The sequence below is a fragment of the Canis aureus genome, chromosome 21 (genome assembly GCF_053574225.1).
Source record: "Canis aureus isolate CA01 chromosome 21, VMU_Caureus_v.1.0, whole genome shotgun sequence".
Taxonomy (NCBI): Eukaryota; Metazoa; Chordata; class Mammalia; order Carnivora; family Canidae; genus Canis; species Canis aureus.
The window spans coordinates 54,525,143-54,549,373 of record NC_135631.1 but is presented as its reverse complement, the minus strand read 5'-3'; the positions used below and the strand labels follow the sequence as shown (position 1 = coordinate 54,549,373).

General features: G+C 58.0%; 1 protein-coding gene across 6 annotated transcripts in view; it reads right to left on the bottom strand.

The window, feature by feature from the left end:
- Positions 1 to 8,238: 8,238 nt before the first annotated feature.
- The window catches only part of DDC (dopa decarboxylase), a 74,267-nt gene continuing 58,274 nt past the window's right edge, over positions 8,239 to 24,231 (bottom strand). For 5 of the 6 annotated variants that reach the window (XM_077864174.1, XM_077864171.1, XM_077864173.1 and 2 more), the window contains exons 10-15: positions 22,531 to 22,607; positions 18,254 to 18,273; positions 14,193 to 14,291; positions 12,523 to 12,639; positions 9,273 to 9,485; positions 8,239 to 8,624 (exon numbers count right to left, since the gene is read on the bottom strand). In XM_077864174.1, the coding sequence (XP_077720300.1) occupies positions 9,285 to 9,485; positions 12,523 to 12,639; positions 14,193 to 14,291; positions 18,254 to 18,273; positions 22,531 to 22,607 (514 nt within the window). In that variant the 3' untranslated portion in view covers positions 8,239 to 8,624; positions 9,273 to 9,284. The remainder of the gene's footprint in view (positions 8,625 to 9,272; positions 9,486 to 12,522; positions 12,640 to 14,192; positions 14,292 to 18,253; positions 18,274 to 22,530; positions 22,608 to 24,231) is intronic. The other variant, XM_077864172.1, reaches the window with a different exon arrangement.

Sequence of the window (24,231 nt, the reverse complement as noted above, 5' to 3'; positions counted from 1 at the left end):
AGGGGCGGGCAGGGGCAGGGGGCGGCGCGCGCAGGGCCCCTAAGGAGGGGACGCGGGGCGGGGGGCTGGTGGGAGCCAGGGGAGGCGGGTGCCCGCGGCCGTGCACCCCCCACGCCCTCCGGCCCCCTCCGGCCCCCCGCGCCCTCCGCCCCCCGGCACCCTCCGGCTCCCCGCCCCCGCGGCCGTGCACCCCCCGCGCCCTCCGGCCCCCGCGCCCCCTCCGGCCCCCCGCGCCCTCCGCCCCCCGGCACCCTCCGGCTCCCCGCCCCCGCGGCCGTGCACCCCCCGCGCCCTCCGGCCCCCGCGCCCCCCGCCCCCCGGCACCCTCCGGCTCCCCGCCCCCGCGGCCGTGCACCCCCCGCGCCCTCCGGCCCCCGCGCCCCCCGCCCCCCGGCACCCTCCGGCTCCCCGCCCCCGCGGCCGTGCACCCCCCGCGCCCTCCGGCCCCCGCGCCCCCTCCGGCCCCCCGCGCCCTCCGCCCCCCGGCACCCTCCGGCTCCCCGCCCCCGCGGCCGTGCACCCCCCGCGCCCTCCGGCCCCCGCGCCCCCCGCCCCCCCGGCACCCTCCGGCTCCCCGCCCCCGCGGCCGTGCACCCCCCGCGCCCTCCGGCCCCCGCGCCCCCTCCGGCCCCCCGCGCCCTCCGCCCCCCGGCACCCTCCGGCTCCCCGCCCCCGCGGCCGTGCACCCCCCGCGCCCTCCGGCCCCCGCGCCCCCCGCCCCCCGGCACCCTCCGGCTCCCCGCCCCCGCGGCCGTGCACCCCCCGCGCCCTCCGGCCCCCGCGCCCCCCGCCCCCCGGCACCCTCCGGCTCCCCGCCCCCGCGGCCGTGCACCCCCCGCGCCCTCCGGCCCCCGCGCCCCCTCCGGCCCCCCGCGCCCTCCGCCCCCCGGCACCCTCCGGCTCCCCGCCCCCGCGGCCGTGCACCCCCCGCGCCCTCCGGCCCCCGCGCCCCCCGCCCCCCGGCACCCTCCGGCTCCCCGCCCCCGCGGCCGTGCACCCCCCGCGCCCTCCGGCCCCCGCGCCCCCCGCCCCCCGGCACCCTCCGGCTCCCCGCCCCCGCGGCCGTGCACCCCCCGCGCCCTCCGGCCCCCGCGCCCCCTCCGGCCCCCGCGCCCTCCGCCCCCCGGCACCCTCCGGCTCCCCGCCCCCGCGGCCGTGCACCCCCCGCGCCCTCCGGCCCCCCGCGCCCTCCGCCCCCGGCACCCTCCGGCTCCCCGCCCCCGCGGCCGTGCACCCCCCGCGCCCTCCGCCCCCACAGCAGAGGTGCTCCGCGGCGGCCGGTGGCGGTGAAGGCAGGAGAGGCGCGCAGATCCCCGTGGCGAGGGTCGGGGGCTCCGGGGCGTCCCCAGGCCAGCATGCCCCGCCCTGCGCCCCTTGGGACGCTCTCCTGGAGGGAAGCCTGGAAAGCACCCCGTCATTGCCTTGGACCGGGTTTGGGGGGACGCTGCGGAGGCCGGCCGCGCAGCTTAGGGTAGTGGGTCCTGCTTTCAGCCCGGGAAACAGACTAGCCCCGCGCAGCGACCGGCCTGACCAGTGCACTGACTTTAGAGACAGTCCGGGGCTGCTCAGGCCTAGGGCGGTCCTGCGGGGACAGCTCTCCATTCCAGCCCAGCCTGGTCACCTGTAGCCCCCACAGTCCCAGGAACGCAGCCTCGCGCAGCCCCGTTTAAGGCAGAAGGACCCAAACCAGGACACAACCTTTCCCCTGAGTACTTCCCTCTCGGGAAAGGAAGAAGCCCCTTCCCAGGAAGCCCCAGCAGCCTCCCTGTTCTTCTCCTTGGCCTGCTGCGCCTGCGTTAGCCTGCACTACGGGGAGGGAGCGCGAAATAAAAGAGATTGGACAATAGATTTTTTTAAAAACAGGCAATCACAATGATCATTACAGCTCATAGTTCATTTCTTGGCTTACATAGTAATGAGAGACTCTTTATTCTAATCGTTCATAATTTATTAGCTAATTTTCTAATTATCATAATTACTCAAAATATAGAGAATAAAAATAAAACGAAAACTGTTGCCTCCGGGCTGATTCAGTTGTGCGTTTACCAGCTGTTTTTCTACTTGAATATTTAGAAATCCCATATACTGTTAGGGTGATTGGCAATAAATTTAAATAACCGCTGTTAGGGTAATTGGCAATTTTTGGTGACTTTTTTTTTAAAATAGATTTTATTTGTTTATTCATGAGAGAAACAGAGAAAGAGGCAGAGACACAGGCAGAGGGAGAAGCAGGCTCCATGCAGGGAGCCCAATGCAGGACTCGATCCCTGGACCCCAGGGTCACCACCTGAGCCAAAGGCAGATACTCAACTGCTGAGCCACCCAGGTGCCCCAGTGACTTTGATCACTAATGTTTTAACGGTAGCGTTTGGAGAATTTACAGAAACCACTGCCCTACCCTCGTAAGAAGTTTTCATTCAAATACTGAATTACATTTATGGTCTCCAGAGCTGTTTTTCAACAAGTCACACAAGCATTGCCACTTCATTTTAGTGCCTTTGAAGCAAGAGCTCTTCCCAATCCAGCAGTTTCCATCTTCCTGAGATGGGCAGAAGTGCAAGGCCCTTCAGTACCCTCCCTGAACGGAGCCTCCTCATCTGTGAAAGGGAAATAAACGCCTCTAACTCAGGAGCCACTCCAAGGATTACGTTAGTACGAGGGTCACAACGAATGGTAAACCGTCAGCAGCATCCAGCCCCACGCAGACGTCCCACAGGAGCTCCAGTGCCGGCGGGGCCGACTGCCCTATGACCTTGGTTACTGGCACTCGAACCCTCCCACCGTATCAGGAGGCTTCATCTTTTACAAACGGGACATGTTAGAGCTCTATCTGATACCTCAGCGCCGGTAGCGTGGAAGAGCTTAGACTTGAGCTGGCGGGTCAACCTCCCTCCCAAGACCATGGCCTGTGCTCGTGCTTCTGGGCAGGATTTTTTGAACCTGCAAGAGAAGCGGTTTCCACCTACAGCAGACAGAGTGAAGGGAGTGCTGGCTCTTTGTGCGAAGGATTCTGGGACAGGGCTGCTCATTCCCATATTCATGAATAGGACGAAAGTGGTCTCAAATAAATGGTCTCAAACGAACGCCAGCGCGCACTTCGGGGATCTCGTTTGTTTGTGAGCAGAGAGAGACTGTGGCCCCGAAGAACGTGCATCCCTGTGTGCCAGGAAAGTGACTTTCTGCAAGTTTAAAGGAGAGGTGTTTGTCGCGGTAGGGGAGCTGGGAGGAGCTGGGGGGAGCTGGGTGGGGAGCGGGAGGGGGCAAGCGGATGGTCTGAGGAGCTCAGGAAGCAGACGGACAGGAGTCAGATGAAACAGGCAGCTCCACACTGGGCTCGGCTGGAGGGGGTGGCTGGATCGTCGCTGCCTTCAAGGCGCGGCTCCTGGCTCTGTGACAAGCAGTATCTGTGCCCACGGGCGTGCACCGGGCCGGCATGCCATCCCCAGTCCCAGAGAAGCCTTTCATCACCGCGCTGAGCAAGTCACAGGGACAGTGGGGAGGATCCTGTGGTCAATGGAAATGGGGCAGACAGAGCAAGGGGGAGCAGTCTGCTTTGGTCATTTTCTTCTGGAACGTCACCGCAAGCCTGAGTCAGCACTTGCAGGTGCTTCTAATCTGATACCACATAGGTGGTGGATTGAACCGTGTTCCCAAAAGTGAGGTGCCAACCTCCGGTATCAGGGAATGTGATGGTTTTGGGGTATAGGGTCTTTGCAGAGGCAGTCGAGTTAAGACGAGGCCACAGTGCATTGGGTGGGCCTTAAGCCAATGTGACTGATGAGCTATGAGAAAGAGGGGTGCAGAGGAGATGCAGAGATGGGTATGATATGCGCCCATAAGCCAGGGAGCACCTGGGGCCACCCAAAGCTGGAGAGGCGAGGAGGGACCCTCCCCTGGAGGCTGTGGGGGGACAGTGTGGCCCTGCCTTCATTTCAGGATCCTGGCCTCCAGCACCCCAAGAGACTAAATTTCTATTGTCTGAAGTCTCCTAGTTTATGGTGCTATGTTCCGAAAACCCCAGGAAAGCACTAGATTGTACTCCGACGGCCTAGGGGCGGGGTGGTGGCGTAATCAAGAACAGGAGCCTGCAGAGTCAGCTTTCCTTGGTTCAAACCCCAGCCCCGCTGCACTCGAGCTACGAGCTACGTCCCGGGCTCTTGAGGAGTCGATCGCTGACGGGCATTTGGAGCAGAGTAGCCCAGTAAGCACCCCGGCTGGAGCTTGCTACCGAAGAGGAAGCCGTCCTGGGCCAGTGCTTCCAATTTCTGTGCTCCCCAACGAGGCGGCCCAGCTTCCCTAGTTTTCAGACTCTCGAGTCTCTGACACAGGAGGGAGTTCAGTGGCTGTCGGGTTTTCCATCCCGTCAAGCCGGCCCTCGGCCTGTGCAGCTCCCCGAAGGCCTGCAGGGATGGAGCCCTCACTGCCCTGTGAGAAGGCACATTCTGTTCACTCCCAGCCCGTCATTGTCATTTGAGCTCCCCCCGCTGAAACAAAACCTGCCTCCCTGGTGCTACTGTTTGGAGGCAGAGAGACTCTTCAAGCAAAAGGGAGTGAACGTTTGAAGACAGGCACCAAGTCCTCTCTGAGTCCCCTCCCCCCAGCCTTCCATCCATAAACCTCCTCACGTGACCTGATTTCTCTCAGATGGCACCCGGGGGCCATTGCCATCGATGGTGAGGTCCGGGGTCTGCATTTTGGATGCTCTTGGACCCAGGTGGTCTCCCACCAGTGAGCCCACTCTGTTTTTTCCCCGTCTCCCTTCCCACGACGGTCCGTGTCACATCTCTGCTTAGGGAAGAAACACACAAGGGTCTCTAAACTAGTAGCTCCAGATTGATCCCCTTTACACAAGCGACCTATGCTCACAGTCTTTCTGAATTCTCTATTATATATGACATGATAGGAGGTGATAGGAGGCCACACAGTGGTACAGAGGAAAAAGATCTTGGTATCAAATGCAGTAAAAAAGAAAAGGCAAAATAATTTCTAATGTGTGATCCTTGGGATTTACATGATTCAGAAAAGCAATAAAACCATCCTTAGATCAAGGGGCCATCAGGCAGTCTCCACCCCCGCTCTCAGACACAGGCTTTCCGTGGAAAGGATCCGTGGTTTCTCATGTACTGAGTCTATGGGACCCGTGAGCTAGGGGCTCAGGGATGAAGTCATGGTCCCAACCTGCCTTCCCTCCATGTCTTCTCCCCTTATGATGATCGAGGGAACACCTCTTCCTTCTCTCCCGAGTATCTCCACAGGCTCCTTCCGATAATGCCAGGTAGTCAGCCTGAGTGAGTGTCTTCGGTTCCAGGAAGCTTTGCTATTTGTCACATTTTGGAAAAGAGGCGTATGATTCCAGGGGGCTTTCCTAGTATAATACCGTAAGACCGATATAATCTCGGTTTGGTCCGTGACACTGGACATGGAGCTCTGAGACCCCTTGGAATGTGTGGGTGACAGGAGCCTCTTCTGTTCCAGAGGGGGGTGACTCTTGGCCGGCCCCTAGCTAGAATCAAGATGGGGGCTGGATACCAAGAAGACCAAGGTGTGATTAGAGGGTTTTGACTTCCAGTCCCACCGCCTGACTTCTGGGGAGGGGAGGGGGGCCAGAGATGGAGCTCATCTTATGGTGATTTAATCAACCATGCCCATGTAATGGATCCACCATAAAAACCCCTTAATGGCAGTGTTTGGAGAGTTTCCAAGCTGGTGACCAGGTGGAGGTGCCAGGAGAGCAGGGTGTGGAAGCTCCACCCCCTGCCCACATTCCTGGCCCTGCTCAGCTCTTTGGGCTGGGCTGGTTGGTGCTGAGCTGTAGCCTTTAGAACAAAGTGCAAAATGTAAGTAACATGGTGTCTTGAGTCTGTGGGATCTTCTAGCAAAGCCTTGAACCTCAGGAGGGGGTCATGGGGACCCCTCCTTTACAGCCGGTCTGTCAGAAGTAGGGGAGGCCAGGGATTGCGAGTGGCATCGGGCAGAGGGCGGCTTGTGGTCCTGAGCCCTTAACTGCGGGATCTGACCCTAACTCCAGTTACGTAAGGTCAGAGAGCTAGAGAAGGAGTGTTGGAAGGGACACCACTGTTTGGTACCAGGAGGGAGAGCATCTCACTTGGTGGCAGAGGTGTTATGACTCCAAACGGTGTGGGTTTCAGGATCTGGACACATCCACATCCATCAGGGATCTTTCTGACACCGAGCAGCAGGTGCCGTTATTAGATGCCGGAAGGCGACAGGATTTGCATGGACTTCCGGTGCCAGCAGTGGCCTATGACCCATCGTGACACCAAACGGAATATACATTTACATAAAGATGCCATGCGTTGATCAAAAGTAAGCCTGAGTAATCCAGACCTTTGTAAATTGTCTTGGGGCCAGGAGCCAAGACTCAACGGGGGAGGCGAAAAAAAATTTTTTTTTCCCGGAAGGGAACGAATGGCCTCACTGCCACTTATTGTGACAAACGGCTCACCCCCAAGAGCAGACAGCGTATTTGGCCGCTCGGCTGAGTGGGCAAGAGGGGGGATTCTAGAGCCAGACTGCCTGGGTTCCAGTCCTAGCTCAGTCACCAGTTGGCAGTGCGACCTTGGGACAAGTCACTAGACCTCTTGAAAAGTCCCCTTGACAAACCCTATTTTCTCATCTGTAAAATGGGAGTAAACACTGAGAATTTTAAAAGAAGCATAAAGTTAATATTTTAAAAATATTGGTAACAGTGCCTCGCATTGATCACATGCATGTGCGTGTTGAATACGCCGGGAGGCAGGGCTTCTTGCTGTTTCCAGGCGAGGTGGTTTGCGGCCTGATTGCTCTTGTCTCAGAGATGCCTTAAGAGATCGGGAGGTGGGGTGAACTGTGCTGCTTTACCTAGAAACCGGCCGGAAGTCAGACCAGCTTTCATCTCTGCTGGGCCTCCATTTAAGCGGATGTCTGAGAATCTCCACCAGAAAGATCCAGCCAGGCCCAGAGAGGGGAGCCCCTCCGCCACTCAGCTGGCTTCCTGTCTGTGCCCGGCTCCCAGCAGCAGCCCTGTTGTCACCTGCTGTCCAGGCTCCGGCCTGGGACTCAATCCACTGTCATCAACCCTAAGTATGCTTATGGATGGGGCCGGGTGGGCAGCTCCACGAAAGCCGGGAGCTGGCATCGTGACTTTGGAGGCTCCTTTTGGAGACCCTGAAGCAATCTTAGCGCAAGAGCACACTCAGGTGCAAACCATCTCATTGCAGAACAGAGACACCTCGGCCTCAACTCAATGACCTGAGGGCTCAACAGCCCTTATCATGAGGTCCCAGTAGTCCCAGTGGCACATCCACGTCCTCGTGCCTTGATGGATGGTGGGTCTGGTTTACTGATGGGCGAGAACGAACGGCCTTATGTGTAAGACGGGGAACTATGAGGCATCTGATATACTTCCAGATTCCGGAAAAACAGATAATTTCATTACAGTTAGCAATCAGAGGTCTTTGAAATTCCAATAGACGTATCAATAGCCCGAGGACCTTTTCTAAGAGTGCTTTGCTTTCAACAGTTAAATGGTCTCTAAAGGACAAGAACTCATCTGGGGATGAAAATTCAAGTATGTTTCCACCAGCAAAAGTCATTTCAAACAAAGATGGGCTATTTGAGGAAATATTGTGTCTTATCAGTATTTATGTTCACAAGAGCACTCCTGTGGTTTGTCAGTCCCAAGGCCAGAGGACAGATGAACCGATTACTGGTCCTGGGATGAGGAGACCAAGGCCCCAAAAGTTAGTCTTTCCATCACACCAGTAGAACTCAGTCCGTGGTTGTGTCCTGGTTCTGAGTTTATTTCTTCTAGAGTTGGCGTCATCTCTAAGTAAAACTCAACATCTAGGTGATGTTGCTAACCACCTAGAACAGTCCCTGACAGACACCAGGCACTCCACAAACACTTGTGGGCGCAGGGATTGACATTTTAAAGTATCCAAGGATGGGTGCACCTGGGTGGCTCTGGTTAAGTCTCTGCCTTCGGCTCAGGTCATGATCTCGGGCTCCTGGGATCGAGCCCCACGTCGGGCTCCCTGCTCAGCGAGGCGCCCGCGTCTCCCTCTCCCGCTCCCCCTACTTGTGCTCCCTCTCTTGCTCTCAGATGAATAAATAAAATAATCTTTAAAATATCCAAGGATGCCATATCTTGGCTGTTCTGAAAGGCTAAGTCCGCATCGCAACCACCCATTGGGCACAACCTAGAACAAAAGGATGCTCACCAGGCACAGTCACTGCTGCGCTTCAAATTGTTTATTAAGCATTGAGCCACATGAGAGAACAATGGAAAGACCACAGGTATAATCTCAAGTCCCACAGTCCTAGAATATCCTGGAAAATATTTCAGTAAACCTCTCCCACCGAGACATCGAGAGCATGATTTCTTAATCAACAAAAGTCACAAGTGAATAATGAATAAAAGCTACATGCACTGGGATTAAGTTTTCAGACAGCAAGTAATGTTTCTTCATTGGTAAGAGAGTGAGCACACATGAGCACAAGCTCCAGGAGAATGTCACAGGGAGAAGCGTGACGCCGCAGGCGGGCGTGGGTCCCCGGAGCCACAACGTTGACTGTCTTCTCGTTCCATGATGTCAGGTACGCTTCTTTTCAACGTTTGAGCTCTACGGCGGAAAAAAATACGCATGAACATATGGCTACACCCCCCCCCCCCCGCCGCCACCAAGAAATGAAAGAATTGGTATTTTGGATGCGTCTCACTAGAATGGAGAGAGAGAACGTGCCCTTCCTCCTCCACCGAGTTGGATGGAACCGTGCCTCGTAGATGCATGTGAAGCGTCAGAGACGAGGTCGGTGGCCAAGCTGGCCTCCCTTGGACACATTTTATCAGCGTCAGCTGGATTCTGTGCCCCATGAAATGGGGAGAATTCCTTCTTTCCCTCAGAATTATGACCGCGTGCATTTGATCTGATAATCTCAGGTCATGATCCAGGGTCCTGGGATCGAGTCCTGCATCAGGCTCCCTACTCAATGGGTGGGGAGCGGCGGGGGGGGGGGGTCTGCTTCTCCCTCTGCTGCTGCTAGTGCTCGTGCTTGCTCGCTCTCTCCCCCTCTCAAATAAATAAATAAAATCTTAAAAAAAAAAAAAAAGAAAAAAGAAGACAAAGTAAAAACGTGTCTAAGTTCCTAAAAGATCATGACAGCATGTGGGTTCTACCTCCCTGGGTGGAAATCTCGGCCCAGGCAACCATGGAGGCAGCGCCGGGGGCAGATTGGGGGCAGAGACGAGGACAGGGCCGGGGACAGCGTACCTCAGTCGGGCTCTAGTCCCTGGGGGTGGCCAGGAGGCTGGTGGCCAGCTGAGCGACGTGCTTCCAGGCCAGCTGCACGTGGGCAGATTCCACGGTGCGGGCGCAGATGGCAAAGCGCAGCACGAACTTGTCTCTGAGGTGACAGGGAACCAGGTGGATTTTTTTGGCGCTGTTGATTCTTTCCAGGAGCTCCTCGTTCAGCCTGTTGGAACCCTGCAGAGACGGAGAGACGGTCCCAAGGACTCCGACCTCGACCGGCCTCCGAGGACGGCTGGCATCCGGCGACACTGCCGCACATCCACTAGACGACGGGCCGCCTTACCACTTGCCTTTCATTTCCCAGGGTGAGGAATTCAGCTAAGTGAGAGTTACGTGGCCGTGGGAGACCACAGCCCCGCCCTACGGGCTCTCCACGGTCCAATGACGGACCAAGGATGACCCTTCCCCGGGCCAGGCTTTGTAAGGAAAACAGAGCTCCCTAGGCACGTGATCTACAAGCTGATGCGCTTCAGTGACCGAACTGGGGCTCCAGAGGCAGCCGCTGCCAGGATCGCTCCCCAACAGAGAGAAGAGACAGGAAGCACAGCCAACCTTGAACCTGGGCAAGCCGCCCGTGAACTGTGGCACCGAGGGGCCATCGGCAACCCCCCGGGGACAAGGAGCAGCCCAGCGAGCCGGGGCGGGCACCCTGCGGGACACCGCTGCTCTCATGCACCTGCCTCCCCTGCCCCAGCGCTCTTCTGCTTCCAGGAGGTGCCTCCCCCCATCTCATCATCACACGTGAAGGAGGATGGGAGTGGGGCCTCACCTCCCTGCTCTGTGGCCCTCACGGGGCTCGTGCATTTGCCTTTTCGTTCTGTCTTGAGAGTCGAGAAGCAGGGAGAACAGAGGGCGAAGAATGGTCCGGTTCCGCTCAGGCGCACACTAGCCGACGCCGAGGCCACCCATGAACCCAGCAGACCCTCCCCACCGCCAGCTGCGGGCCTCCGTGGGGCACCTACGGGGCCCAGTGCAGGACCTGGGCCAGGTCTAGACACAGCCTGTCCTGCCCAAGGATGATGCTAGGGAAGGAACAACACGTGTGCTTTACCAGGAAGACCCAGGCCAGAGCAAACAGGAGTAAGGCGGACAGTGGAGACATCAAAAACACATTATTTAGGGAAAATGTGCCTGCCGTTTTCAAGTGGGTGAGGTGAGGTATGTCTTCTATTAAGTGGAGAAAGAAGCCAAGCAGAGAAAACAGTAGAAGAGAAGGGGAGGAGGAGGGAGGGGAAGACGGGGAGGGAGGGGGACCCCAGTGTGCATCTGAAGCCCCGGGGGGTGCAGAGGACAGAAGTCCCCCTGGAGCAGGACGGCACGGGAGATAGGGACGGCGGATGCACAGGGAAGCAGGAACACGGCCCGCGTGCTTCGATGTGCTTCCTTGAGAAGACACGGGGATCGGTGGCACGGAAGCCCCCTGGCCGCTGGGCACTCCGGAGCCGGGGGTGGGGGGGGTGGCGGGCGGGGGTGGGACTCGCCGCACCGCACGGACAGAAGGGGTAGGGCAGGTCGGGGGCACGGAGGCTGGCGTGGGCGGGGAGGACGATGAGGGCCTCAGGTCGCGGTGGTGGCCGCACGACCCCACACTTATGCCGAGCCCCACACGGGTGCAGCTGACCCCCGCGGACCCCACAGGGACCACACGGATCGCTGTACACACGGGTTTCTTTCGATAAATCCGGCACAGCTCAGCAAGCGTGTTTTCTCTTCCTAGTGATTTTCTTCCTAACGGTCTCCCTTCTGTGGCTCGCTTTGCTGTAGGAACGCGGCGAACACACGGAGCACACACGACCGGCGAGCCTCCGCCGTGCACGGGCGAGGCTTCTGGTCCGCAGTCTGGGGGCGAGTCCCACGCGGATGCCAGCTTCGCAGGGGTCAGCGCCCCTCGCCCCCCACCTGGGCTTTACATGGACGCAGTGTGCGGTGTGTGCGTGACTAAAGAGTGAAAGTCCTGCGCGAACACTGGCGAGTCAAAGCAAAATGAAACGTCTCTTCCCCGGCAAACGCATCGAAGCCCGCCGCCAACACCAGGGACAACTGAGCCGTGGCCCGTGCTCTGGGGACCCGGGGACCTGCCGCTGGGAGCCAGTGCTCCGAGGCCTCCCCCGTCTTCTGCACGTGGGTTCTCACCGCCGTGCACCTGCACGGAGCTCACGGCCCCCTCACCGAGCCCTGTGTCTCTGAAGAGTCCAGGCTTTCTTGTGCCTGCTTCTCTCTCTCTTTAAGGATTTTATGTATTCATGAGAGACACACAGAGGCAGAGACACGGGCAGAGGGAGAAGCAGGCTCCATGCAGGGAGCCCGACGTAGGATTTGATCCGGGGACCCCGGGGTCACGCCCTGAGCCAAAGGCAGGTACTGCACCGCTGAGCCCCCCAGGCGCCCCTCTCGTGCCTGGTCCTCCTTACCCCCTAGGAGCTCCAGGAATCAGTGACGGGGAGGATAGGGTCAGCGGGAGGCCACATTTGGATGACAGCACGTTGACCTGCAGCAGGCCTAGTCCTCCTCCCCTTGCTGACCTCCCGCATGGAAACATGGAGCCAGTGGAAAAGGCAGGTGGCAGCGCCCACGGCCAGCTCAGCTGCACAGGCCAGCGCCAGGCCCCCCTCCAGCCTCCCTCCCACAGGTAGATTGATAAGGGGCCTGTGTGCACAGCCTCTTTCGAGGACCTTCCAGAAACGTGGTCATGATCCCCAGCAGACACGGCTTGTGCCGTCCACCCTCTGGGCCAGCTCCCCCCCACCCCACGTGCACACACACACACACACACACACACACACTCATGAGTAGGGCAGCAGGACAACAGACCAGCATTTCTCAACCCCTGCACACACCCGGCCACCTGGAGGGGCCTGTGAAGACACTGGGGTCCGCGGGTCGGGGCTGGGGCCGGGGCCGGGGCTGGTCTGGGGGTGACCCCCCAGTTAGTGAGCCTGTGTACAGGTTACGGCTCAGAGCATCGCAGTGGCAGCCGTGTGGATGGAGAAACCGGGGAGCATTCTAGGACCAAAGGTCTGCACACGCAAGAAGTCTCAGCTCCGTGGAGGAGGGGCAGCAGGGCCTGGACCCAGGGACCCCAGGCGGCAAAATGCCTGGTGACTTCTGAGGTTCTGGGGAGCCAGCGTGCTGCTCTGAGCACCCAGGTGATGCATGATCCTCCCTCCCGGCCCGCCCATCAAAGGGAACGGGACTAAAGCCACAAACCTACCTTTAGCCGGAAACAGACCAGCCCCAGGGTGACTTCCGTGCAGATTTCAAAGCGGGGATCCTGTTGCACCAAATGCTCAAACTCGTGAGCCAGCCGGACGTGCTGCAAAGGGGAGAACTGCCGCCTGAGTTCCCCAGGGCCACGCAGCTCGGGACTCAGCCACCTAGAGACACTTCCTGGGCCGCGGCCGCAGCTCAGGGATGTGCTCCCAGCCATCTCCGCCGAGTGCTCGTCGCCCACACACGGGCTGCTCGCACTCAGGGCAGGACGACGCTTGCCACCCCGACGGGAGGACTGTGGGGTCTTCAGAAAAACCCCAACTAACATTTTCTTCTGTGCAGCGGACCCTTGAATCCCACCAAAACAACCCGTTAGCACTTTAGAACGAAGGTCGGGAAGAGGGACCCTCTTCCCTTGCACCCCTGCAGCCCTTGCACCCACAGAGAAGGACAGCACCTGTCACATTCGACACACGCCTTCGTCTCACTGAATTCCCCACCTCACTTGGCTCTGCGGGGTTCACGGAGCCCCATAGGGGATTCAAATAGGATGTGAACTGAGAACAAGCCCGCGGGGCCTGCGCACCTGCTGCACACTCCGCACCTCTGGACCCCGGAGCGAGTGTGGCCGGGACCCAAACTGCCCTCAAGGGCCGCTCCGGGCAGAGGAATAGGTCTGGGGCCGCTAGAGGGCAGCAGAGACTGTGCTGGCAGGCGCCGCCCCCCCCCCCCCCCCCCCCCCCGCCCCCCAGCAAGGGTCCAGAGGAGCCCCACCTGCTAAGGGACCGGCTTTGAGCATCCCCTCCCTCCCCGCGAGGCCGGGTGTGGAGTGTTTTCACAGGAAGCCTTGATCACACCCAGGGGGCCCTGAGCTTAAATCATCTGGCCAGTTAAAGCCCTTCTCCTCCTTCCCCAGAGCTGAATCCTCACTGTATTCGAGGACATGTTCTCCTGAACTCACGCGCGCAGTCCTGCCTCATCCCCCAGAGACCACGGGCGTCCCCGCTCCCACGAAGCCCAAGAACCTCTGTCCATCAAGATGGGGCTGGGGCTGAGGATGGATGCTGGCATGGGAGGGAAGCGCTGGGACCCAGCAGCCTGCTGCAGCCAGCTAAAGGGGGGTCTTGGCGGGGGGGCAGCATATACTCTGGCCTCAGTTTCCTCAATTGTTAAAAAAGAAAAAAAAAAGGCAGGGTGGTGGGTCCTGAAGTGGTTCTCCCTCTGTAGGCTTGTCACGGAGGCCTGGTTCGCTCAGCCAAACAGGTCGCCGGGACCCACCTGGAAGGTCCAAGACCACGAGCGTGCCGCTGCTCAGGGGCGCACCGGGCACCCCGGGGCTAGGAGCTAGCCATCCCCAGCCACCTGGAGACCCTCCCAGGCTGGCAGTGCTTGGAGCAGAGCGTACTGGGTTCTCCCCACCGCTCCACCACTGTTGCCTGGACCTGCCACGGGCAGACGTGGCGACAGGACGGGCTGTCGGGGGTGTTGGCTCCGCAGCCTCCGGGGACCTGACGGCTCTGGTCCCCACGGGCCTGTGCAGGTCTGTCATCCTGCACCGACTGCCCACCCTCAGGAGTCCGAGCTAGCTGGCCGAGACAGACACCGTCCTTCATTTCTAAGCTCCTACGGAAGTCCCCATGTGACCCCCAGAAGTGATGAACGCACAGTCACCTTGCGGATGTAGGCCTGCAGCCCCTTGACTCCGTACATCCTAAAAACAAACCACATCTTCAAGGAGCGGAATCTCCGGCCCAGGGGCAGCTGCCAGTGCTGGAAGAGAACAGAACACTCTGTGTCAGGGAGCAACGTACCGAGAGCTGCTCTCCTCCGGCTCACCGGGCACCTCTTGCCCTTGGAGGAGCAAACCCCCTGGAGGTCCCCTGGCCCGTCCCCTGCCGCCCGTGCCGATGCAAAGCCGACCGTGCGGTGAGCAGCGCCTGCAGCTGGAGCCTCTCTGTGCAAAGCTCCGAGACAAGGGAGGACGGACAGGTTGCTCCTGGGGAGGCACGGTGTCCCCTGAGCAGATGCCGGTGGGGCTCACCGACCGGCGGGGGCAGCGGAGTGGGGCCGGTTGCTCCGTCCGTCCGTCTGTCCACGGGAAGGAGGAAGGACCAAGCCGACACCCACACCTTCCACCCCGCAGGCTCCCTGGGACGTCTTGGCACCCTTTCCTAGAGCAAGAGTGACTCTCCCTGCCCTGCTCGCAGTGACCTGCAAGACGGTCACTAGAAAACACAACCGCAGGGTGCCGGGGGCGGGGGGGTCCGTCCATGAAGCGTCTGCCTTCGGCTCAGGTCATGAGCTCAGGGTTCTGGGATCGAATCCCGCATTGGCTCCCTGCTCAACGAGGATCTGCTTCTCCCTCTGCTTCTCCCCTTGCTTGTGCGTGTGTGCTCTCTCTCTTTCTCTCTCAAATAAATAAAATCATAAAAAAAGAGAAAAGAAAAGCCCAACATGTTGGTCTTCAAATAGTCTCTCTTTAGCTTGTCCCGTTTGTCAGCTGGCTGGCACTCTACCGGCTGTGGGGGCCTCCATGGTGGCAAAGGTGCTGAAGCCAGCAAGAAGGGACACAGAGGGGAGGAAGGACAAGGGGGCATCTGGCATGAGAAAGCGAGGGCACTTCTCTGTGACTCCCAAGAGCCCCGTCCTGGACTTGCAAAGATGCCCAGGGCAACGCAGTCTCCCTTCCCGCTCCCTGGACCTCCCTGCAGGGCACAGCTCGCAGACGGGGCTGGCGAGTGCAGGGCCACGGCGGGAGGGGGTTAGGCCTGGACCCTCCCGCAGGGCACGGGGGGCACGGCTCCCCCGTAGCCCGGGGCAGGCAGGTGTCAAGCCCTGCGCTGGTCGCACCCACGGCCGAGCCACTTTCTGAACTTGGGGCTCCCAGCAAGGATTTCACGGGAGGCTCTCGAGTGGGAGAGAGAAGTGGGGGCCCGATATTGACACTCAGGCATCTGACATGGTGTCGCTCGGGGTCCCCCAGGCGCTGGGCCTGGTGGGGTCACAGGTCATACCACTGTCTTCTTAGCGCTGTGAGAAGAGGCCAGGGGGACGGACACGTTCGGTGCCACGGTGTCCCCTGCAGACACACGGCCGGCCTACCCAGCACTGTGTCTGCAGGCTGCTGGGGGGTCGTCAGTAAAAACGGAACCAACACGCCTTTTCGGAAAATCGGAAGGAAGATCCTTCACCGTCCCCGCTAACTGACCAGTAGGCGGTAAAGCCATCGTCTCCTGCCTTTGTTGCGCGCCGATGCTGCGTTCTAGAACCTTTCGTCACCAAGCTGACAGCTGCGCATCCCAGTGAGGTCTACGTCTAACATGGGGATGCACAGCAGGGCGAAGCTAACCTCTCCGTCCTGGAGTAGCAGGTGCTCACAGGTGAATCGAGCGCTCATTCGCACGTGGCCCTAAAGTGCTGTCATGACCTGAGCCCAGGACGGGATGGAGGTAGGTGCCCCCGGAGCAGAAATGCCCCGTGCACTCAGCTCCCCGTGCACACAGCCCGGATGCACAGAGGGGACGGGACTCCGGGTCCTTGCTCTTCCAACCCCCGCCCCTCGCCCACCCCATGCCGCTCGGTGGAATATTCCGACCACTGTGCTGATACAGCAGGAGGAAGGTCCGTTCCACCGTCCTGCACGGGCCGCCTGGAAGGATCTCGCACACAGAAGCCCGCTCCAGGTTTCTGGGACACAGCGGAGCCATTTCTGGGTGCTTTCCCTCCACAACTGAAAAATTCTAAACCCTGTCTTCGGCACGTCCTGTACACCGTCCCGCTCGCGAGAAGCCACCAACGAGGACCGGGAGGCGCACTTCCCTCACCAAAGGGCCTTGGGAGGCTCGGAGTGAGAGCTTCTGACTTAAGTCCTTGGTTCTCTTTTAACCGTGTTCCACAGATTCCTTGACTTCGCTGACCCTGTGTCTCCGCGTCTGTGAAACGGGGATCAGGGTCCCCACTTTGCCCAGGACCACGTGCATCGTTGGCAAACGACACCACGTTTCCACCGCTGGCCTGCCGCCACGGGCAGACGCAGTATGAACCGCCTTCGCCGACGTGTTCCCAGCTCCCTCCTCAAGGTGCTGACGCTGCCCTCAGGCCCCGTGCCTCCTGCCAGCGCAGTACTCACCCCTCGAACCCCCCACTTCCCCAACTAGCCTGGGAGACGCCCAGAATCCCAGTGTCTCCTCCGCAGCCCCAGGGCGGTGGCCACCTCAGGCTGGGCTCCCAATGTCCTTGAACAAAATGATGATGATGTCAATCATATTCTTTTTTCTTGGTCTGCTGAGCCTGGCCCCGGGGCATTTGCCCAGAATTCACTCTAAAGGAAGAGCCTGGGTGCCGGGGCATTTGCCTGGAATTTGCTCTAAAGGAAGAAGCCATGAGAGAGTTCGAGAGGCGTCTATAAGCGCATCGAAAAGGAAAGATGTCCCTACATCGGAGCTAAGACAGCAGTAAAACTGCCAGAAAATACAGTCTGGGTCCCCGTAGGGCTGTGGCATGGGGAGAGGGTCAGGGGAGGCCGGGAACACTTGTGCCTTTGATGAGGGAACCAAGGAACAGCACTCATAGGTCAAGACTGGTGCTCCAGGCCCTTTGCATGGCCAGGGCCCAGCACAGGCTCCCACTGACCTGTGTGGTCTTTCCTGGTGGGACGCCCTGCGTTTGCCCCATGGGACCTCTCCTACTTCATGGAGATGGTATTCCAAGGGCTAACTTATGGGCATCAGCTCTTCGAAAATTCTCTACTCCAAAACAATTTTCCCCATCCTTCTAACTTGATCCTCCATAAATTTCACTGTTTATTCATTAATCGTGAAATATCTGCTAAGGATACACTAGGTGCCGTCCCCTGGCATTGCTGGGAAGGGGCAGCGAAGCGCACAACGATCCAGGAGGACCTCCCAGGCCAGGTGGATGTGGGTGAGGCTGGCTGCCGCAGCGCTGCACACCTGCCTGGATACGGGTCTTTGAAGAACAGCGGGTGGACCAACCTAAGACTGTCCACACGTGACACGCAGCTCACAAGCCGCCGGCGCTGAGGCCTCGTTATCATAAAGCATTAGATGTGGCATAAGGAGACGCTGAAGTCCAGGGGACGGGCTGAGGAGTTGGGACACGGGGACGTTTCCCTTGGGCCGGAAAGGGCCATCAGAGAGGAGCAACACATTTGAGGTCTGTCTCAGAACGGCCGCCCACGGCACTGTGCGGAACGGCCATCCTGGCCCGTGTGGCCACCTGGGCCCCGTGCCCCTCAGGAGCCTGGGGGTCCGGGAAGGAGTGGGGGGCCTCACTCACCTCTGAGCAGCTGCCAGCGCCACACACGGCCCCCGGCTGAGAACGGGGCCTGCTGTCGGAGCACCCCTGAGGTCTCTGGCCCTGCTCCCTAGGGCCCTGCAGGCGCCGGCCCCAGGCACACAGCAGCTTCGCACAGCACGGGGCCACGGGTCCAAGCGCAGCACCCACCCCGACAGGAACCTGGGCGCAGAACTTCCTGCCTCCGTCCCAAAGGGCGGGCAAGATGACTCCCCCCTGACCCGACACCCAGAGTCGCTGGGCTCAGCAGAGCTGTCCGCGGCCTGGCTTGCTTAGCTACCTAGGACCTAGGTAGACGCGGTCCTCCAGGGCGTCCCTGACCCCGAGAGGCATGGAGCCCACGACAGCTCCCAGCGCTGCCTTCACACCTGTGGTTACCTGAGACCTGGACTCAGCGAGCGAGATCTCCCACTTACCCTGTAGTCGGTGATGAGCCCTGCAAAAGAGAAAGGAACAAACAAAAAGAAGCCATTAGACACATTGGTCAATTGCATGCCTAATCCTCCTCATTTTCAAGATCAATTTCTTGTTTTGTTTTAAAAAAAAAAATTATTTATTTAATCATGAGAGACACAGAGAGAGAGAGAGGCAGAGACAGAGGCAGAGGGAGAAGCAGGCTCCATGCAGGGAGCCCGAGGTGGGACTCCATCCTGGGTCTCCAGGATCATGCCCTGGGCTGAAGGCGGTGCTAAATCGCTGAGCCACCCAGGGATCCCCAAGATCGATTTCTTGTGCCCCCCCCCCATTATCTCCTCCGTGAGACCATGGAGGGCAGGGGCTGGGTGTTCTCCTTGGCACTTCCCAAGGTCACGGATCCACGGGGTTTTCCAGTACAAAGTGGAAATGCTGGTCGACGAGGGGCTTTCTATGCTTCCACAAGCACAACATCTGAGCTCTCTTCTCTTGCCCACTAGTAACTTGGCGTTCAGCTCCTGAAGACCTCATCGTGCACTCATTCGTGCGTGGGAAGGTGAACTGGTGACATACAGAGTGATTAGACCATAAGACAAGCACCCGGCTGTGGAGGGGCGTCTGTGTCTGCATCCCTGGATCTCAGCCCAGAGCCCGGCACGGGGCAGACGCTGGTGAGCAACCACTGGAGCCAAGTCATCACCCTGGATTCAGATGGCTTCGCTGTGGTCACAGAAAAGGCGGGTTTGCGTTCGGTCTCCCCTTGCACCTAACGCAGCCGAGCCAAGGATTTTGGTGGACAGAAACTCTCACCAGTGGGAGTCGCCCCGGGGTGACCTCAGGCAAGCAGTCGCCTGGGAATTGGGAACATGCGCGGCAGTCCTGTTTTGAACATCTGATCCTCCAGTGTAGGTCCAGACGGGACACGCTGCGGCGCACTGGTGTCCCCGCTTCTGCAGCAGGAGCAACGGTAGCCTGGCCGCAGCAAGCCCAGGCTGCAGGCAGCTGGGACAAGCGCCACCCAGCACCCCCACCCCCACCCCCACCCCCGCCAAGACTGCTCTTCAGTGATTCTACAGATGGGTCTACATTCCACGTATAAGGAAACCTAAAGTTGTTGCTTATCACCGGCTCTTTGACTCTCCTCTGGAGACAACAGGTGTTCTCCCAATTAGGTCGTAAAATGGTGGCGATGGGAAAACGTGGGGGGCCATCCTGCAAGGCTCCGCCTCCTGGTTTTATGAGGGACCCTGAGACCGAAGCCCGGAGTCGCACAGCCCTTGGCAACTCCCAGCCCCTGCCCTCTGCACCGTATGAAACACACTGTGAAGCAGATGTCCCCAGCAGGGTCACCGGCAGTGACCCAACAGCGAGGCACGCACGCCAGCAGAAATGAAAGAGCCGCGGCCCAAAGTATGCATGGCATGTAATGAGCACCCGGCAAGGGTCTGCTCGGAACCCAGATGACGTCGTGCATGAAGGCGCATGAAGGACCCTCCTTTGTTCACATCACACGCAGAGTGCAGAACCGAGGCAGGGACGTGCTGGCACGGCAGCCGCTCCCACGATGCTGCCCAAAGGCTGCCGCCGGTCACCATCCCCCGAGTCCAGCAGTGTTCCAGCAGCAGCACGACCGGATCCGAGGCTCCGGGGGGGACAGAGAGACAACAGGCAGGAAACCAGTGGGTGAGACGGCTGCGTGGCCAGACTCACGTGCCATGAAGGGTATCGGCTCCAGCGGAGAGATCTGGGAAGACCTCACGGAGGGGGAGGCTTTCGCCCTGGACCCAGTGTCGGAGGCATCCTAAGGACACCCACGCAGGAATACCCGCTGCTGCGGCCTCGCGAGCTGAGTGCACGGCATAAGGGGCCACAGGGCAGTTCCTTTTTTTAAAATTAATTAATTAATTAATTGATTAATTTAATTTTAATTTTAATTTTTTTTCCACAGGGCAATTCTGACAGGCTTTTTAAATAGTTAATAAGGAGGCTTTTATTATCACATAGAAAGGTTTAAAAAAAAAACAAATCCTTGGGGACACCTGGGGGGGCTCAGCGGTTGAGCATCTGCCTTCAGCCCAGGGCGTGACCCCGGGGTCGTGGGATCGAGTCCCACATCAGGCTTCTTCTTGCAGGGAGCCTGCTTCTCCCTCTGCCTGTGTCTCTCATGAATAAATAACATCTTAAAAAAAAAACACACAAACAAACCCTGTAAAACATAGTTTTCATTTCAAGGAGCACAAGGCTTAGTGGCGGCACCAGGGCTAAATCCGTGCAGATAAATATGCCCTTACATCCATTGGCCATAAAAGCTGAAAGTTGATTTTTGGTGATCTACTTGTTAAACACAAAATGGGCCCCTGTTTTCGTGGACTTCTAGAAGTTTGTGGTCTTTTATTGTTTTAGGGGAAAAATACAAATCACTAATATTTCTCATCTCTAACAGCCATAGCAAATATTTCAATAGGAAACAGCTTTTCTATAAAAGCAGTGTAAAATACATTTTTGTGTGCCTTGAGCCGTAAGCCGTCCTCAGATGGCCCTCACTTAAATTCATTCCAAGAATCACTTCAAGGTTTAAGAGGCAACGCTTTGCTTTCTGTCACGACTGCAAAGATTTTTATTATCCAAACATGAAATACATTTTTTTTTGTAACATAAGAGCTTGGCAGTTGGCTCAGAATTTCACATTGTTTCCTGCCAATTCTGTTTTTAAAAACTAGACCTTATTTTTTAGGGCAGCTTTAGGTCCTGAGAAAATCTGAGCAAGCGTAGCTGGGGGGGGGGGGGTGTCTGTGAACACCCACCGGGATGAGCATCTGCACCACACCTGAGAACAACGCTTAAATAGTTCTGAGTTCGTTTTCAAAACCTTAAAAATATAGAGGGAATTCAGAAATAATTACACTTTCTGGCTGTAAGTACTATTCATGTTTGGAAATGTTCATTTCGTGCTTTTCAAAAGAAAAAAAAATCTTTTGTATTGCTGGGATCATTCTTCGAAATATCCAATTCTTATTTCTTTGGTAAGAATCCCAGAATATCAACCCAGGTGGTGGAGTCAGTGAAGCATCTGCCTTCAGCTCAGGTCACGATCCCGGGGTCCTGGGATCGAGCCCCACGTTGGGCTCCCAGCTCAGCGGGGCGTCTGCTTCTCCCTCTCCCTCTGCTGCTCCCCCTGCTTATGCTCTCTTTCTCTCTCTCAAATAAACAAATAAAATCTTTAAGAAAAAAAAAATTCACAGAAATGTCCATGTCTCCCCCCTCCGCGCCCCCCCGAGCCTGGCCTGTACTAACTTATGATCGGGCGTGTGGCTGTGGCCTAGGGCAGTAGCCACAGGAAACGGGCTATTTGGCATCTTCTAAGAAGTGCTGCAGCATCTCCGTGTGCCAGGGAGCATCGTGCTCCTCACCAGGACTTGCGCACCTGGCCACGTCCCCTCTCCACCCCGGTCATCGAGAAGCTCACAGCCAGAGCGCAGGCCTGGGGACGGCTTGGGTCCCACCGCAGGTGCAGGCACAGAAGGCAGGTCTACAAACCCAACGGGGGAGATGCTGATCCTGCCCCGTGTCATCGGGGCTTCCTTGGCTCCCCTAACCCCCAGCCCCACTCCACGTCCCCCGGAGGTGTTGGTACAAGCGGATGCAGCTCTCGGGGAGACAGTGGGGCAGTCATACTTTTATTTTTTTTATTTTTATTTTTTATATAAATTTATTTTTTATTGGTGTTCAATTTGCCAACATACAGAATAACACCCAGTGCTCATCTCGTCAAGTGTCCCCCTCAGGGCCCATCACCCAGTCACCCCCACCCCCCGCCCTCCTCCCCTTCCACCACCCCTAGTTCGTTTCCCAGAGTCAGGAGTCTTCATGCTCTGTCTCCCTTTCTGATATTTCCCACTCATTTTTCTCCTTTCCCCTTTATTCCCTTTCACTATTTTTTATATTCCCCAAATGAATGAGACCATATAATGTTTGTCCTTCTCCGATTGGCAGTCATACTTTTAAAGGTCCTACACAGGAGGTGTCCACACCCGTGTTGAAAGCTGTGTGGTGCCCTCCGGCCCCCGGGGCCCCCTCCCAGCCCCTGCACTGAGCATCGAGGCAGACTGGGGCCCCATCAGCACCCCACCCCTGCCTCTACCCCCATCCCCGCCCCAGAGAAGTGGTTCCCAGGGGTTGGTCCGTGTGGACGCCAACTTTCCCCTCTGGCTTCTGGCAGAAATGCAGCTCCAAGGAACACAAAACCAGAACATCGCAGAAAGCAAGGACGCCAGCGTACCTGAGTCCTGATGGTTGTGCTTTAGGTAGAGAGGGTCCAGTTTAAAGGCTCCTATCAGGTCCGTCCTCTTTTTCACCCTGGTTTGAGAGAACAAATGGTGGGGTTTAGCGAGGAAGCCCGGTGGAAGGGCCCCCGTGACTTCCCTCCTGGTCCTTCTTCCAGCTGGCTCAGCGCGGACACACCTGCTCTGGCACCTGGACCCTGCTCTGTCAGCGTGTCTGTCAACTGAGCGCCCGCCACCCCCAGCCCCGCCACAGCACAGCGCTCATCTCCAGGACTCCGAGCACTCCAGGGGGCCGTCTAATGAAAAATAAATATTTGCTTTTCATCCCTGGTTCCTGGCACAGGGCAACTGAAACCCTTGGAATCTCTGGAGGAATAAGAATGGCTCTTGTAGGCCAATGAGGTGACAGGTGGCTGGGGCCCCCTGGGAGCTTCAGGATGGGGGCTGGTTGCCAGGAAAACCAAGTAGAGTTGAGGGTGGGACTCTGAGCCCTACAGCTTCAATCTCTGGGGAACCAGTGGGGAGAGGGAAGGACTGAGATTGAGTTAATGCCCGATGGCCAATGAGCCAATCCATCATACCTGTGTTGTGAAGGACAGTGATGCTCAACACATCAATGTGCTGGGACGGAGTCGTGCCTGGAGGACAGGGGAGCTCTGTGCCCTCCACCCACACCCCTTACCTTGTCCTACCCATCTCTTCCTCATTTGTTTCCTTTATAATAAATAAATCGGTAAATGGGCTGCCTGGGTGGTGTAGTCTGTTAAGCATCTGACTCTTGGTTTCAGCGCAGGCTACAACCTCAGGGTCCAGGGACGGAGCCCCGCATCAGGCTCCACACTCAGCACAGAGTCTGCTTCAGATTCTCTCCCTTTCTCTCTGCCCCTCCCACTCGTGCTCTTTCTTTCTCTCTCAAATAAATAAACAAACCTTAAAAGAATTAAAAATAAGTTGGTAAGTAAGACAGGTGCCTTCCTGAGTGCAAGGAGCTATTCTGGCAAATTAGCAAATCTGAAGGTGTAGGGCGTTCGTGGAACCCCCAGCTTCACAGCAAATTTGACAGAAGTCGGGTACCCTTGGACACACGACGTGTAACTGCCCTGTGGGAAAGAGCCCGACTACCTGTGGGGTCTGTGCTAACTCCAGGTGGAATCCCTCTCTGGGACACCCAGGTGGTTTCTGAAGAGCTGGTGACCTGGTGTCAGGAGAGGAAACCCAGCAGGTGAGCACTTATGCCCTCTGAGGTCCAGGCCTGGCCCCGGCACTGATGAGCATCACGAGTGTGTGTGGGACGAGCAGGAGCTACAGGTGAGAAGGTGGCCCTCCTGCGAGCCGCCCTCAGACTCCGCAGGCAGTGATGGTCCCGGAGAACTCAGGTCACAACTCACACTTGAGCCGGGATTCGAGGCCTGAGCTCTATGATAATCACCTCTCCGCCTCATTTGGCCAGCAGGGACAGCACCTCCAAGCAATTTTATGGCAAATAGACTATCCTAGGGGCAAACTGGAGAAGAAATGTCAGCCTGACGGTAGCTGAGGCTTGAAAGCAAATATCACGTGAGTGAGTCTCAGAAAGACTGAGCCAGGGCGCGTGATTTAGCACGGCAGGAAGCGGCTCACCGGCGAGGAGGCAGGAGCCAGGGGTCAGACTTACTGAGGAAAGGTGATGCAAGTGTTATTTCTACAAAGGGCTAAAG